At 39.0% G+C, this 17926-nt stretch overlaps 1 protein-coding gene across 1 annotated transcript; it reads left to right on the plus strand.

Annotated features, from left to right (window-relative positions):
* Window positions 1-2508: 2508 nt before the first annotated feature.
* GPRC6A (G protein-coupled receptor class C group 6 member A) lies at window positions 2509-13792 on the plus strand. Its single transcript, XM_059469334.1, has 6 exons — window positions 2509-2702; window positions 4331-4634; window positions 6499-7326; window positions 9612-9824; window positions 11223-11346; window positions 12672-13792. The coding sequence occupies exons 1-6, from the start codon at window positions 2509-2511 to the stop codon at window positions 13790-13792; spliced, it is 2784 nt and encodes a 927-aa protein (XP_059325317.1).
* The last annotated feature ends 4134 nt before the right edge of the window (window positions 13793-17926 follow it).

The raw sequence follows: 17926 nt of genomic DNA on the forward strand, positions 1-17926 counted from the left end.
TTCAATCTACCTGACAGGAAATACTCCTGTGCTGACAACTGTGAAAGTCTGGTGTTGTGTCCATGATATGTCACTACATTTGAAACAAGGAACACTTTGTACTGTACAATTATTTCTATTGCACCCAAGTGCTAAAGAAAGGATATTTGCAAATGGTTCAAGTCAATTCTGCAATACTAGATTAGGCTGAGGTATATAAGTAAAACTATTACATACCTCTTATTGCTAGTAGTAATTATGAGATATAAATATTGAAAATAAACAAAACCAATAAACCCTCTTTCTTTTGAAAATAACACTGTGACCTAAAATCCGCGAAGTTGACTTGAAAGCACATCTCTTTTTACGGTGTTTTTATAAATAACATGAAATTATGCATCAATTATATGTGATGTTTATTCTGTCAACTTCCACTTTCCAAAGTGATCAAGTAAGGATTTTCTATTTGTAGGTAAAATCCTCTTCTATAGAAATTAATATGCTTTTAGAGACTGGCCAGAGTAAAGTTCCTTTTTTGCTTCTAATCATAAACCATAACAAATTTGAAGTTTAAAATTATCAGTACTGTGTTTCCATTGAGTCCTTATAATAATATTTAGTGGTAAGCCCTTAAAAGCTACATTTTATACTGATATTTCTTATGACTTGTTTAAGGAAATGGCTAGCTCCAGTCTTATGCCTTACTTACATCTAAGTACACACAAGTTTTATATACAGAATCATATGCAAGGTACAGGAAATACTAGAGTATGTGGAACCAGGCTTTAGGTTGCATTACATGGCTGGAAAGCAGCAAGCACATGAATATTTGCAGGTGAATGTCTCATAACTCAGGGCCAGCATCTGACTACAGTTAATGCTGTTATAAGTCAAGAGGAAAACCTTTGGAATAGCTGGAATTTTTGTGAGTCAGAGCAGAAGCAGAATAAACTGGTATCAACATCTGCCCATAAATAAGTGTGGTCATATATATTAAAGAAAAGGCAGGCAGCTTTTTACTATCTGCACTGACCCAGCAGTGAGAATCCCACATGGAAAGAAAGAAGGCAGATGAAAGAAATACAAACTGTTTCATTAAAATGAAAAGACCAAATGTTAACTTAACTAGAGATTAACATTTGCGCTGGCAAGTATTTTGTCTATTGCATTTGCATTTACAAGAAGTATCTTGGTTGTAAATGGATATTTTACTACAAAGAGACTATTGAGAAAATAAGAAAAATATAGTAATTTGAATAATTTATACAATATGCTTATCAAAAATAATGCATAACAAACAACACATTTCTAATTTTCTTTGCCGGTAAATAAACCTTGGTTGAAATTTTCTGTGTAAACCTAGATTTAATACAATCACAGACAATATATGCTATGACTGAACCCATTCTTTTGGGAGAGTTTTGGCATACTGCCAAAAGAAGCAAAATCTGAAGAAGCCATTAAAAGAAAACAGGAAATAAACCAATGTCAGAAGCAGAGATCAGATCAGACCGGAGATCAGATTTGTGTCCCTCGCACAAATGGACTTATTAGCATAAGTCACGTTTCTGTCCTAAGGAGGTTCACTTTGATGTTTAAGATTGGGGTTTATGAAAACTGAGAGTCCAGTTTCTGCTTCTCTTTTCCCTGGGTTTCCTTCTGGCACAGCATCTGATTCCTGCGGATCTGAGGGGAGCAGTGTTGGTGAGAACAGCCACTTCCCATCCCTCCCACAGCACAGGAGCTGCTGTTCCTGCCCTGGTGTGCTCAGTCAGAAGGGGAGGAAAGCAAAAACTGGGACTAATGTTATTGATTCCCACTGTTCTGTGTTTATCACATTAACCAGCAGCAGACTTGGCCTGGTTTGTTAATATGGAACCTGATCCAAAACCCACTGAAGTCCTTAAGACATGTACCTCAGAACCATTAAGGAAAAGATTAGCTAATCCAAATGATTTTTGTACAAGGATTTTAAAACATATAAGGGTTTGAGAGAAAAGCAGTCTTTTGGTAGTTTGGGGTTGGGATTTTTGAACCAGAGTCTGATATAAAGCACACTGTGACAGGGGTGTTTTTTTATATATTTTAGCATTTTCAGACCAGGCTCTTAAAACATGGTCACAGCAGTATCACTACTACCATATTATATAATTACTTCTTTGCACACTGCACTCAGCTGGAAGGAATTCAAAACAAGCCCAAATTTATACCAAAATATTTGCCACGTGTTTTAGATAAGGTATCAGAAACTTTGAACACAACATGAGAGATTTAATGTCCAGCATTTCCTTTTAAACTCATTTATCTTTCTCCCTCCCTCTGCACTCTCACACCACCGCACCCTCACATTTTATTTGACAGCACTGCTTTAGTGCCTTCAATAAAAAAGCCTTGTCCAGTGAGGCAAATACAAGCACCTTATGAGGTGTCACCAGCTTTTGAGTGCAGCCTTTGTCCTTTGCTGCTCTTTACAGATGACACAGGAGCCCTTGTTGTTGCTGCAGCTTGATTGACTCAAAGCTGGGACACATGGCATTTGTTATCTTTTTGATCCCCTGCTTCATGGTCGGAAGCGACGTCGCTCTCTCCTGCCAGAATGCTGACGACTTTGTGGGTGCCAGTGCTCCGGGGGACATCGTTATTGGAGGCTTGTTTTCAGTTCACAGCGAAATGCTGCATCCAGAAGAAGATCCCATCAAGCCAGTAATTCAGAATTGTGCTGGGTGAGTAATACTGGAAATTAAACATACAGCAAAGAAGAGAGCGCTGACAACTGGGCATGTAACTCTTACGTTAAGGTCAACAAATTCTGGGGGTTTTTTTCGCTTAGACTTAAAAATTCCTTGGACATCACATAAATTTCACGTAAATTAACAGATAAATTTCACGTAAATTAACAGAGGATGACAAAATATGGGCAAGTTACAATAAAAAATACTGCAGTTTACTGAGGAAGGGAATGAGCATTTGATCCTATTTCAATCTTCACAGATAATCAAATAGCCGTGGATGTTTGTGTTATCATCTGATTTCCATGTATACATTTCATATTGCTAATTTGCCATAGATCTGAAGGACTCAGCTGGGCATCTATTCATTATTTGTTATGAAGCTGAACCTACATGATCTGGACACAGGCAGACTATTCAATTTTTCCCAAGCCCATAGTAAAATCTGCCTCCCATCTCTTGGGCAGCTCAGTTATAATCTATGATAGTACCTTGATGGTGACACTGTAGTTATTTTTTAAATTACCATCATTATTACACTTGGAAGTATAATTGTGGCTTTATGTTATATGATAGCCTACATATAAACACCTTGCCATGCATGCATTCTTTGCATCAGAATATTTATTCTGTTGGCTCCAAGTCCTACTGTGCTTGAAATGTCCATTTTTCTGGAATACCTGAAAAGGAAACCTGGTGAAGAATTTTATTTTAATTACAAAATAAATATTTCCTAAGACCAGGAATTCCAAACATGTATTTTTTAAAATTTAAATATAGGTGCAAATCCACAATTTTATTTCAATTTTACAACTTAATCCCACATCTGAATCTAATAATTAGCTAGGTATGCAGGTATCCATCTGGATTTATGTCAAAATGTTGAGTAGGTTGATAATTCTGTCTGTCTTCCATTATTTTTCTATGGAGACATAAATTATCTCCAGTCCATCTGAAATTTAATTTAGATCACAAGATTTGTAATCTTTAGAGAAATTTGCCCAAGAGGAGAGTTTGTTGTATTGTACACATTTTGTGCTATCTCAGTTTTGATTAATCACCTGTTACAGCATCCACTGGAGATGAGAGGAAATATCTGCGCTAACTTCATCAGGTCAGAAGAGTATTTTAGAAACATCAATGCAACCTCCAAAGACTTTGACCTCTGAAATATTTTCTTCTATTCTGAAACATTTAGTACTTCCTTTTCTTTGCTTCATGCCTTTGGTGAAAATAAATACATTTTTTAAAAACTTAGTGGGCAGGTGTAGTAAACTAGAATATCTTCACTGACTTTGACAGATGCTTCGAAGATATCACTTGCAAATGTTTCATGTATCATGAAAATTAAACTTTTAGTACATTTTTCTTTTTCAGAAAAACACTTTTATTCAAGTATATTTTTGACTCTGTGTTTATTTTACTTAGTCTCCTGTTAAATGAGAAAAAAATGGCTTTTAATCTTTTGTACACTAAACCCAAGAAAAGCACAAAAAACTTACTACCCATCAGTTCTTTTCAGCAGTTGTAAAATTCTAAGGGATATGCTCAAAACAGACTTTGCTTCACCCTTGCTTCCAGCGAAGTTTTTCTAAAAAACACCACCTATATTTCTCTGACAGCTTTGAAATTCAAGTTTTTCTTCAGACACTTGCAATGATACATGCTATTGAAACCATCAACAACTCAACGCTGTTGTCTGGAGTTACCCTGGGCTATGAAATCTACGACACGTGTGCAGAAGTTACAAAAGCCATGGCGTCTGCCCTGAGATTTCTGTCTAAATTCAACTCTTCTGAGGATGCTGTGGAGTTCAAGTGCAACTACTCAGACTACATCCCGAGAGTCAAGGCAGTCATTGGAGCCAGCTACTCAGAGGTGTCCATGGCAGTGTCAAGGCTGTTGGCTTTGCAATTAATCCCACAGGTAGGCTTGAGGCAACTATATTATTTTGGACAGAGGGTCAGATTTACCATGCTAACAATTAAGGCTCTAATCACAGGACTTGCAAAAGCCACGTATTTACTACAGGGCAGGATTTGGTTTATCCTAAGGACATCAGGACGGGTGGGTTTCAGCTCCAAGTGGAGGCCTTGATTCATTTACGCAAACAAAGGCAGTAAGGGATTCTTTATATACCCAAGGCACATTTATCCAAGTGTTTTTCCAGGCTCATGCTGGGCTCTTGTCAGCCTGGTAGTGCCTTTGGTCAGTCCTGGCTACTCCAGTGTACCTTGGACGACACTCAAGGACTTTGTTCAGGCAGCAAAGTTACAGCTGACATGAACACTTTGCCTGGTGGTGAATATGACAATACTCAATCTCAAGCTAAAAAAAAAAAAAAAAATAGAGACCAGATCAGATCTGATCTATCCAGAAATTCAGGAATTCTCTCCAGCCCAAGAGAAATTAAATGTTGGAATCAGTAAAAATTATGGACAGGGAAGTGAGGAAGATTGCTCTAAAACAAATATTTTCTCCTAGTACTCTTCAAACAATTGTAGAAATGAAAGAGTACAACAGTTTAGATCCACACTAGTCCTTCCCAAAACATTCTTTTCTATTTCTGACCTCTCTAGGACTAGTACAGTCCCACATTTGTGCTTAGGCTGTGCTAAGCTTCCTGCTGTCACCTTTGTGAAAGAATTGGGGTCAAGGCCAGGACTAAGAAGGATGAAAGAGATCCACTTCCATACCATCCTGTCTTGCACTTTGGTTTTGGCAATAGATATAAATTAACCAAATAAGTGGAAAAGACATAAAATCTGAACTAAAGATAACTTCTAACTGAATCTTCTCCTCTGCAATGGTAGGAAGTAATTCTGACCTCCAACGCCACCACAGGAACTGTAGTAAGTATGAAAACCAAAGTGCCACACTTGAACATAATCAAAAGGCAAGTGACTAAAAAAATCTGCAGTAGGGTGTAGATGGAAAATGGGAATCAACAGATTTTTCTTATCAATAGCATCTGCAGTGTTCTGACCCAGTAAGATTTTGGTATCCCCTCCAGACGGGCGACTCTTGTTTTGGAAAGCTTAAATTTACTTTTTAAGAACTGTCAAGAAATATAGGGGAAAAAAAAGTTCCAACAAAAAAATAAGAAAGGATTAAAACTGGAGAGATTTAAATAGCAATGTTCTTTTTATGCTTTTCCAGCTACATTTGCAAGAAAAAGATAATAAATCTTTTGTATGAAAAAAGTATAACACTTTGTATTATTGGATACTGTTTGTTTGTCTGTGAAGTTCTTCCAACCAATTTAATGATGCTTTTGAAATATAATAATTAAATATATGTTGGGGAGAAAATATGTGTGTGTGTGTGTGTGTGTGTGTGTGTGTGTGTGTGTGTGTGTGTGTTGAACCACACTAAAGCACTCAGTGATAGGAAAATACTACAAAATATAAGAGTACTAGCCATTTGAATAGAGACTCAAAAATAGCCAATATTTTAATTATTGTTTTGAAGAGCATATTGATGGTATCTGAACAGAGTAAAACAAAATCTTTATATCATCATTACTGTCGTATCTATTTTGAAAGATTTTGCTCTCAGCCTTCACTGAATTATGTGGAAGGGAAAAAGTGTAACTGGCACTGGGCACAAGTCTGCATCCTAAGAGCAGGGAGAGAGAACCTGCCCCATTTAGCTGCAGCTTGTGGATGCTCATTCACAGGAGGAGGGAATCTGGGTCAGGTGGGAAGAAAGAGCAATCATGGCAGCTTTGGAACTCTTGGCATCCTTTGGTGGAGAACACATCTGTAACTGAATTGTTCATTCTTCCTAGGTCAGTCCTGCATCATCAGCTGAAATCCTCAGTGACAAAATCAGGTTTCCTTCTTTCTTCAGGACTATCCCCAGTGATTTTCACCAGACAAGAGCAATGACTCGCTTGATCTGTGAATCTGGGTGGAACTGGATTGGAGTAATAGCCACTGATGATGACAATGGGCGGTTCGCTCTGGAGAGCTTTGGCGTCCAGGCCATGGCAAACAACGTTTGCATAGCCTTTAAAGAGATGCTGCCAGCCTATCTCTCTGACAGCACCTTTCACACCAAAGTTGATCAAGCAATTGAGAATATTGTCAAAGAAAAAAGAGTAAACGTTATTGTTGTCTTTATGAGACAATTTCATGTGCTCAAACTATTCAAGAAGGCAATTGAGAGGAACGTTAATAAAATCTGGATTGCGAGTGATAACTGGTCAGCTGCAGTCAAGATCAGTACAATGCCCAATATCAGACAGCTGGGAACAGTTGTGGGATTTGGATTTAAAAATGGAGACATCTCCTCATTCCAAGAGTTTTTGAGAAACCTTCATAAAAAGCCGACTGAAAACAACAAGTTTTTACGGGAATATATTATGCTTTTGTCAGTCTGTGCACACCTGGAATATCATGACTTTCAAAGGTGCATTGCAAACCAGTCCCAGGATAATCTATTGGAAAATGATGGGAGTAAGCCTCATATCTGGAGAGATGATTTTTTGAATGCTAATGTTGAACCAGGATTTATCCATAGTACTATGCTTGCAGTCTATGCTATAGCTCAGGCCATTAAAGGGCTGTGCAAAGACAGAGACTGCAAGGATCCATCTGCCTTCACTCCCTGGGAGGTATGATGCTAATTCTTACAGGTCTCATTCTGCCTAACTTTCATTGCATTTTTGCCACCCTATTCCTGGAGATAAAAGCTTGGTCCTTTTACCAAATTACTCCTTATCAGCTACTTGACTATAGTGGTCGGTCCCATTGCTGCAAACCACTGTAATGCACATCGTGAGTGCTCTTGAGTGTTGGGGACACTGCAGGACAGGAGCATTCACCAAAGAGTTACAATTTTCCTCTCTCCTTTCTCTCACCATTGTATCTGTTTTGTCTTAATTCAAGTATTATCCTCCATAATGAGCCTCTACCTGAAACTGAAAAGGCAATACATTGTACCTGTGTCTGATCTTGACTTATAAAGACATAATCTTTAAGATGGGTGAGGCACTTGTTATCACACTACTGGGTGGGAAAAGAAAAGGAAAAATCAGACAAGTAAACCTGACCTGACCTTTTACCCAAGAACATACTCAGGACTATTCACTTTTACACACTTTTACTCAGAAGATTAAACAAATATTCACTTAAAAGTCAAACAACCTCTGAAGCACTCTGATTTGCTCTGACCTCTTATCCTAGGTCAGGGCAGGTCAAACCAAGATATGGGATTTGAAATAAAAAACAACTAATCAATAACTCAGTAACAATCAGACTAATTACATGAATTAGTAAACACTAATGGCACAAATTCAGGACTGTTTAGCAGGAATGCAGCTTTATGGAGCTATATTTACACCATAAATTGATAAATGCCAAGCCATGCAAATTAACTCCTTTTAAGATGTTAAGCACTCATGGAGAGAACTGAGAGATAATTATTTTCCCTATGATGTTTTCATAACATGTTTCTCCTACATGAAAATTCAACCCTCTAGGAAGGAAGATATATATGTACAGAAAACTCTTAGGATCTAAGTAATCCATATCATATATCTCCAAATACAGGGAAACAATAGAGTGATTGTTGTTACAGACTTTGCAAAAAATGCCAAAAACCAGTTGCACTGAGGGGTTGCTAAATATTAGCCCCTTCTGTCTGAAGCTCAACACGCATTCAAAAAGCTCTCGTGTTCTCATATTGTTAGACAAATTGAAAAAGTGGAGAACAGAAAAATTAAATTACTAATCTGAGTATATACAATGAAAAAACCCTATTCATTCCACACAACTATGCAGCATCCAAATAAAATGCACCAATCAATTTGGTTAGAAACACACCAATTCTTCATAAACTGTATAAATGCCCAAAAAAATTACATTATACATGACAAGTTGGCATATTATATATACTAGATGTGTATGTGTTACTAGATGTGTTACATACATTTGACAAAGCCTATTGAGGTAGTATACACCTCAGTATGTTTGTTAAATGCTATGAATATCACAAATGGACCCATGTAACAGCATGATTTTCAAATGCAGTTGAGTTCAGCCTTTCAGCAAACATTGAATTTTTTTCTTGTCAGTTAATTATTGATGCCAAAAAAATCATTAGGCCTGCAAAATAATAAAGCTTTTTCTTCAATTAAGAGCCATGGCAGCTAAATGGGAGTACTTCAGTGATCTCCTCATGCACTGGGAGTGGGGATATATAATGTGCCTTAACCTGTCCTTTTCTAGATTCACACAGACCTGTTTCATCTGTCTGCTTGTGATGAGGGAGGCAGAAGTTTTTCCCTCTTGAACAGAATGGATTGCAATACGGAGCTGGACAGTTGCCTTGACAAAGCATATATATTGTTCATTGATTATTAACAGTTCTGAGTCTCACCTTGCCATACAAAATTTCAGGCTGAGTTGCAGCTGGGAACAGTACTAGTTACTCCCAGACGTGCTGGGAGAATTTACTCTGGAAGCAAATGTTGCCTAGATTGATTCTGCTGACAGTAAAGTAACAGGAGCGCTGCTCACCACCAGTCTTTACAAGAAGGAGAGGGCCAAAAGATTCTTAGAGGGCCAAAAGGTTCTTAGCTTATGCCATCAAAAATATTTGCTCTGAATATCACACCAAAATTTTCAAGGCTGGAAAATATACTATGATTATGATTTTATGAAATTATGATTCTTTTTAGTGATAGATTTTTACGGCCAGCATGATTGTCTGTATAATGTAATTCCGTAAACAAAATGAATTAGAATTTTAATATTTTTCTTTGTCCTAAAAGCATTTCTTTTTAACTTTATACTATCATACATATGTTAAACTACTCAGGTTGTCACACTGACATGATACTGGTGTATGTTATCTTAAACTTAAAACCTTAAACTTAAACCTTAAACTTATGTGCAGCTCCTTGAAGAACTTAAAAGAGTTGTAGTCATTGATGGTGATAAGGAAGTCAAATTTGACTCCCATGGCGATATGAGCACCAGTTATGATGTTCTTCTTTGGAAAGAAATTGATGGCCACATGGAAATCACCACTATGGCAGAATATGATGCTGAGAAAGGTGGCTTTATCTTTGAGGATGAAGAGAAAAAAAAAGACTTTCTGGCTCTAAAGGTAACTTTTAATTTGTTGACATAATGTGTGAAGTTTATTTTAAGACAGTTTTTTTCTACCTGCAGCACTTGGTACTGGAACATGTGCCAGCTAGAAATCTCTTGTGTGATTTAATGTTCTCCTCTTAGAGCAAAGAATCTTTTCTGAATTTATCCAACCCCTTTCATGCACCCTGAGATCCATGTTAGCCTATGAGCAGGCTCAGTGATACAAAATCTATTTATTTCTCCAGAATGCCCCTAGAATGTTATGTCTGTCCTAAGGATACTATTACAGAATCTTACAAAGGCATTTTAAAAGAAAAAATTATGGTGTATAAAAAAGCCCTCACTTATGTACCACATTTTTTAACATGAAGATTCAGATGTGATGATTTCATTGTTAAAAAAAAAAAAAAAAAAAAAAAGTTTTGTTGTTTATTTGCCCCTGTTAGAGCTGGGGTCAGCAGCATGAGTAGGTGGTGCCACCAGGAGCCCCAGCACCGGTGTAGACAGGACTAGTGGGTGGCCCTGGCCAGCTCCAGCTGGACAATCTGTCCTCTGTGCATGGGTGGATGTCTGAGTTCATGGCACAGCTCTGTGCTGCAAGGCATTCCCCACTAACGGGGCAGGGAGAGGCTGCTTGCTAGGTGGGCTGAATCCTGGTCCCCACATGTGAACTTAGCTGAGTAGAGAAGGAAACCTCAAACCTTGTCCCTCTTTGTGGTGCAAGGAATGTCTCCACCTCCTTATAAACACCAACTTGGAAGGAGATGAGGTTGCAGTGTGCCTCAGGACAGGTGATTTGACAAAAAAAATGTCTTTGGAAGGAGGACATGAAGGGAGACCTCAAGAGAAGGCCCTGATCACACACCCAGAGTGGAGCTTCATGACTCAGGGACAAGCTGGTGAGGGTCAGGAGTTTCAGAGCTGCAGTACAGAGCATCCCCAAAGCATCTCCTTCTGGCCAAGGTGAACCCCCTGGGCTCTGAGCAGCTGAGCAGAGCTTCAGGATCTCATTTTTGAAGCAGTTCACTCAAATTCCCCTTCAGATGCTTCTGTGCATTTTTTGAAGGTGATCCTCTGTAGCATAAATGCAAGTTCAAAGCTGAAAGAAAGACTTTGATCTTGATTTTAAAGGTGTACACAAATCCAGAAATTAGCATTCAGGGCCCAAAAATAAAATTATCAGGTAAATAATGCCCCATTCTATTACTCATTGACTGTGTGGAGAAAATACAACAAACATGGACCCTACAATGTCTGTTTTTCAACATAATTTTCAGATTTTCAGATTTCCTTAAAATATGTATGATTTAAAAAAATTGCAAAAATCCTGGAGGTTTCTATTAATGTTCCCTTATAATTAGCTGTACCTAAGATGATGATCTCTTTTTTTTTTGCCCTCTGCACACTGCAGAAGGTTCAGTCAACATGCTCCCAGCCCTGCAGTCCAGGCCAGGTGAAAAAGGTTACAGAAAGTCCACACACATGCTGCTATGAGTGTATTTACTGCCCAGAAAACCATTACAGCAACCAAACAGGTAAAAAATTAGTGTCCAAATAAAGGTTTATTTCTACATCAATGTAATTGTTTTCCTTGGATATAATGTGCCTTGAGAACCTTGGGTTAAATTTTTGAATGGGATTTAAATATTTATTTATAATCACTTTCCTGTAAAACTTGGTATAAATGCTTTTTAAAAGGCCAAGTTTAAAGTAAACAGATTGTCCAGCTGACTAGCATTATCCTTTGCTAGGATGGAAATTCTGTCTGATTTATCAGTGAGATTTACTCTCATTAAATAGAGCCTTTCCTCCCTGTCTTTCCTTAGTACCTTCAGTCCAGTCAGGAGCAATTTCTTGTCTTTGAGGGTGGTGAGGCACTGGTTGCCCAGAGAAGTTGTGGTGGTTGCCCCATTCTTGGAAGTGTTCAAGGCCAGGTTGGACAGAGCTCTGAGCAACCTGGTGTGGTGGAAGGTGTCCCTGCCCCCGGTGCAGGAATTGGAACTAGATGGTCTTTGAAAGTCCCTTCCAACCAAGAGGATTGGAAGCCTATGAATCTATGAAGTTCAAGGGTTATGTAATTTACTTAGCAGCACATTTTGTGTCTTACCACAGAGTACTGTGTTATTTGATATAACAGTATATTTTTGTATAATATATTTTGGTATCAAATCTTTTAAAGGTGAAAATATACTGTACAGTATATTTTTGTATCAGATCTAATGTATACTTTACCACTGGTTTAAGCAAAATCTTTTAAAGGTGAAAATTAAATATGGGGAAGCAAGATGGAATCAAGAAAATTAAGGTAGCATGTACTTTTTAATACCCTGAGAGCAGAAGAAAAGTAAATTTTATCTGCTTATTCAATTAATTGTGAAATTTCTCCATATCAGAAAATAGGAATTGCACAGCAAAAGTACCTTTCAAATCCTTATCTAAAGCAATGTTTGTTCTTGCTGTTGTGTTTTAAAAGCTATCTGTAAAGAGAATATTATGGTGTTTTGTTGTTAAAATAGACAAATGAAAGAAAAGCAATTCAAATTTTTGCTAGAGAACTGGTTTCAATTAAAGCTTCACTGGTCACATTTCACTGGTCGTTTTCCCTGCTCGCCCCTGGCTGCAGGCAGGGCTTGCCCCAGCTGGCAGGGAGCTGCGGGCACTTGTCCTCAGCTCTTTGTGCCACCGCAGCCCTGCAGCTCCTCCCCCTGGGCAGCGACAGCCGGACTCGGAGCCAGCCAGACCCATCCTTTCCCTTCAGCATCCTTTCCCACATTGCTCCTGTGTCTCAAATCCCTACAATCCGCTTTGCAGCTCATTAACTTTAGGGTTCTGAGGTATCTTCCCTTTTTTATGCTTCCAGATATGGATTACTGCTACCGATGCAACAACAAAACCTACTGGGCTCCCATCAACAGCAGCACGTGCTACAGGAAGACAATCTATTTCCTTGCCTGGACTGACTGGTTTGCTATCTTCCTCCTCCTCCTCTCTGCTTTTGGGGTTGTGTTGGTCTTGTCCATTTGTGTAATATTTACCAAAAACTTGGACACACCAGTAGTAAAGGCATCTGGTGGTCTGACTGTCTGCTACATTATTCTCTTCAGCCACTTCTTAATTTTTTTAAGCACTGTCTTCTTCATAGATATACCCACAGAATTCAAATGTAAAACTAGGCAAACACTCTTTGGTATAAGTTTTACACTCTGCATTTCATGTATTTTAATAAAGTCACTAAAAATTTTACTAGCTTTCAGCTTTGATCCCAAGCTTCAAAATTTCCTGAAATGCATGTATAAACCTATTCCAACTGTGGTCACTTGCACTGGAATTCAAGTTATCATTTGCACCTTCTGGCTTATATTTAGAACACCTTTTGTAAATCAAAATTTCTCAATCCCAAGAGCAATAATTCTAGAATGCAATGAGGGATCTATTGTAGCTTTTGGGATTATGTTAGGCTACATCGCTGCCCTAGCATTTATTTGCTTCATATTTGCCTTCAAAGGTAGGAAATTGCCAGAGAATTACAATGAAGCTAAATTCATCACTTTTGGCATGCTAATTTACTTTATAGCATGGATTGTATTTATCCCTGTCTACGCAACCACATTTGGCAAATACTTGCCAGCAGTGGAAATCATTGTTGTTTTAATATCTAATTATGGAATCCTCTGCTGCACTTTTCTACCAAAATGCTATATCATCATTTACAAGCAAGAAACAAACACAAAATCTGCCTTTCTCAAAATGGTTTACACGTACTCCTCTAAGAGTGCAGGCAGCGTTGCTGTTAGTCAGGCTTCTCTAGATTCAAAATCTTCCAGCTTCCGAGCCATTGTCACAGACTCGTGTAAAACTGAGAATGACTCTGTGAATGGAAACTGCCATTTCCAAGTGCCTGGGCAGTCGCTAATAAAAGGAAAAGTTCTTCCTCAAAATGCTGCAAGGACTATGGTCAGGAAGAGAGTCTCCAGCATATGACTGGCCAATGTTAAAATACCAGAAGTTAAAAAGCCATTTTAGGGAGCCATTTGTCTTTCAGATCTCTTTCCTTTTGCTGTCTGCAAGGAGGGCAGGCCATGTTAAACACCTTTTCCTGTACTTAGGCAGTTATCCATTACCAGATTTGAAAGGCTTTCCTGACTCACAGAGTCCATCCCTTGCTCCTGCAAACTCGCTGATGTGCAGTCCCTTTCAGCAGCTCCCTTCCTTCCCCACCCAGCCTGCTTAGACCTGTGGGAACCTATTCTGCAACCTCCCTTCCTCAAGTGAGGCAGAAGCATCACAAAAATATTATTTCTCACAGTCATGTAAGTGGGACCACATGAGTTTCCCCACTTCTTTCGCCTCTTTGATGCTCAGTTGTTTAAGGAGCTCTTCTTCTCATCTTGGCCCCATTTTACAGATCAAAGAGAACCTTGTCCCCAGCCTTTGTTTGCCGAGATAAACAAGTCCAGTCCTTTAGTCTCCACTTTTAAGATAGGCTTTCAAGTCTTCTGAACTTCCAAAAGTAACTCTTTTCATCTGGTATAAATGAATCTTTTTTTTTCCTCCCCAAAATTGCACGACTTATTCCAGATGAGTGCTGTAGTAACATTTAAGTTTTCTTGTGTTTACCTTCATGGTAATGAACTAGAGACAGAGCTATAAAGAAATTAGAGAGTTCTGCTGGAGCTCTGTAGTTATACATATGTTCATCTGCCTTTTTTCCCCATACTCAGGAGAGACACATTGATTCACCTCATGCACATCCTCTGATGCACGAGGAGAGTGAGCCCCAGGTGTCCTTTTATTTGAGAGTGTAAAGTCAATGTGTAATGTCAGAACTTAAAACCACCAATTGATTCCTCTCATTAGCATAAATAATGTAATGACCAGTATCAGCATGAGGGCATCCTGGAAAATTTATGGGAGTTGACATATATTTTAATAAATGTGATTTTCAATAAGAACATGACAATGCACTGTTAGGATACACAGCAATACCACAAGGATGACCTGGCATGATCTGCACTGAATGAGACTCTGCTCTGTAGCTCCTTGAGCACAGTTGTGCTGTGCCTTCTGTATGACAGGGAAAGGGCACACTCAGAGGAGGAAGAATTTTTCTGTCAGGATAATGGTACCACAGAGCTTTTTCAGACAGAGCTTAAACAGCAGAACTACATTGTTGATACAGGAACAGGAAAATACTTTTCCATATTCATAAAGCCCAGAACATAGAAACTTTGCTACTTAAGCTCTGTGCCATGTTGCTATAAAATAATACTAAATCCTTTTTATTGTGTATCTATTAAGGTATTTTAAAGACATTTGAAAGGCAAGAGTGCAATTCACATACGGACTTGTGTAAATACCTATGTTCTGTTGCTAATTGTAGGAATGAAGGTTTATGTGTATATATTTGTATGCTGAATGCTATTTATACTTCAGTTGTTGCAAATACTTTTCTGCATATGAGGTTATGTATGATAAGGTTAAAATGCCTGCAGTGTGAAGTCTTCCCCTAAAAGAGAGAAGCAAAGCTTACAGTGCACAACTGTCAGCAAATAGCTGGTTAGAAAAGTTAATTTGGCTGGAATGTTGTACCTGTATTTACTGTTTTCAAAAGTGTTGAGTGTAGCATGCCTTGAAGCTGTATGAAAGGGAATGATTAAAGCCATATTGATGTTTAAAATTGAGTTTGCTTACTTAATTTCCTTACCTCACCCCATGAGCTTCTGTTTGGCCTTGAACAACAGCAAAACACACATTTGTAAGGTTGTTTCCACTGTTGACCTCAGCCTGCTTAGAAATATCCTTTAGATTGAATGCTGTGTGTGGTCAGGGGTTCCTCCTGCAGGACGAGGAGAATGTGTTGATGAACAGGGCCTGGTGACAGCAGTGTGAAGGTCTCTACCAAGGTGTCTCTAAGAAAGGACATTGCATATGGCAGAATTTCAAGGGGCCTTACATGCTCCTTCTAATTCTCCAGGTCTTCTGTACAAAGCACTGTCCATGGTGGAGCAGAGAGGATGTAACAGGTTTGGGAGCTTGGCTTGACAGCAAAAAAGAGACTTTATACCAAGATGTGCTACATGGTTTTAAATGCCTTGCAAGTGATCATAAATGTAGCTAGAACATAAAGGGATTGTGCTACCCTACACAGAGGATATGAAAAAGCTTAAAATAGGAGTTTATTATGCCAAAGTAGCCTTTGTGCACATTCTCCTGCCCAGGGCAGTAAGTATTCCAGCAATCTAACTATTCCTCTTGTCAGTCATGGGGACATTAAATGAGCCTGAAACAGATTTTCATCCCCAGAGCCCAGAACAGGAATCACCTTCCAGAGTCATAGCCAAGTCTTACCGTGGTGCTCCCAGAGCCATAGCCCATAGGTCAGGCCAAGTGAGGCCAAAGGGACCAGCTCTTTTTTTCTGGCCCCAAGAGCACTCTGCTTGCTTACTTTGGAAAGATTTGAAACCTTTGAGAGGTTTCAGGGTCTTTCCAAAAACTTCTCAAAGCACTAACATCCCACAGGCACATTTCCCATCTCTGAGAGCAATAGAGAGAACAAATGTCTCCAAACACAGTGCTGTTCACAAAGAAATCAAATGGGAAAATCCAGTTTGTTAAGGTCAGCAGGAGGCTGCTCTGGATGAAAACATTATTTAACCTTTCTAGGGCTTATGTCATCCATTGTTAATAATGCTAAATGCGGCATTCTGAAGCCACTATCATACAATGTAGAATATCTTCAGGGAGAATGAAGACCATGAAGGCCACCAAGCGTTGGATGTCCGCTTCTCCAGAGCATAATTCCCTCAAGATTTCAGTAGCTCTGGCTGTGTAGATGCCTTTCATCTGCCCACATTCTTTAGAGCATTCTTTGATGATTGCTGGAAACTATATGAGCTCCAGGCTCTCTCCCAGCAGCTCTGCTGATGGCCATTGGAACTCTAAATGTGTAGGTGACTGTCAGGAGGGTCTGATAGCTGTGTCTGGGATGCTGCTCGTAATGAATGACACTGAGCCCAGCCCAGATGTGCTGACTCTTCCTACCCTTCCCAGCTGTGTCTTCAGGGACAAGGAGCACTGCTTGACATAGTCACACTATGCCATACTCCTTGAGCAAAGGTAAAGTATCATCCTCTAGGTCATTTCTGTTGATGCATCTTCATCTCCTTGACAACATTCTGAAAGAGGGCACAGCTGCTCAAGGAGTGTGTGTGCATGTAAAGAGGTGCATCTCCTCCTTTTTCTTTTTTTTTTTTTTTTCTTCTTTCTTGCTCCTGAAGAAAAGATAGCTGGAGGTTTTGGCTACAAATAGCTCAAAACTCTTCTTTTGGGCCGTAACACTGAGCACAGAACTTAGCAGTTGCCAGACAGTGATCTCTCCCTGGGGAGTGGGACTTCCTCTGTTCATCTGCAGCTATTCTGGCTTTGGCTGATGCATGTAAAATTTTCCGCTGCTTGGTGCATCAGACACAACTGTGTTGAGACAGTCCTAACCTGTCATGAATATCACGCTGACACAGGCTGTTACTTAGTAAATGTCTATTCTGTGCTGGTTTGTCTGAATTTTTTTTTATGGCTTGTTTCTTTGTTTTATTTTGGAGGGGTTTTTTGGTTTTTTTTGTTTTTGTTTTTGTTTTGTTTTGTTTTTTAATCAAACTCTGTCTAGGATGTGAAAAGAAAACCAACAATTTTTATTTTTTTCAGTTGAAGTAGATGGAAAAGCCTGTGATGAGAATCAGTATATTTAAGCGTGAAAGCAGTAAAATGACAGAAACACAGATGTGAGCAGGTTTGTGTTGCAGAACTTATACTCTACCTAGTATCATAAAATGGCTTGTGTTGGAAGGGACCTTAAAGATCATCTAGTTGCCATGGGCAGAAACACCTTCCACTAGACCAGGTTGCTCAAAGCCCCATCAAACCCTCCAGGGATGCGGCATCCACAACCTCTCTGAGCAACCTGTGCCAGTGTCTCATCAACCTCACAGGAAAGAATTCCTTCCTATTCTAAACCCATTCTGACTCAGTTTAAAGCCATTACTCCTTGTAATGGGAATATAGGAATCACTACATGCCCTCGTAAAACGCCCTTCTCCATCTTTCTTGTGGGACACTGCT

The sequence above is a fragment of the Ammospiza nelsoni genome, chromosome 3 (assembly GCF_027579445.1).
Source record: "Ammospiza nelsoni isolate bAmmNel1 chromosome 3, bAmmNel1.pri, whole genome shotgun sequence".
NCBI classification, from domain to species: domain Eukaryota; kingdom Metazoa; phylum Chordata; class Aves; order Passeriformes; family Passerellidae; genus Ammospiza; species Ammospiza nelsoni.

Bases quoted from the DNA above. Each gene is read 5' to 3' on its own strand.
- GPRC6A (XM_059469334.1), top strand. From the start codon at position 2,509: ATGGCATTTGTTATCTTTTTGATCCCCTGCTTCATGGTCGGAAGCGAC. The intron at 4,635-6,498 runs GTAGGCTTGAGG...CATTCTTCCTAG, and splicing joins CTTTGCAATTAATCCCACAG to GTCAGTCCTGCATCATCAGC. The intron at 11,347-12,671 runs GTAAAAAATTAG...TTATGCTTCCAG, and splicing joins CCATTACAGCAACCAAACAG to ATATGGATTACTGCTACCGA.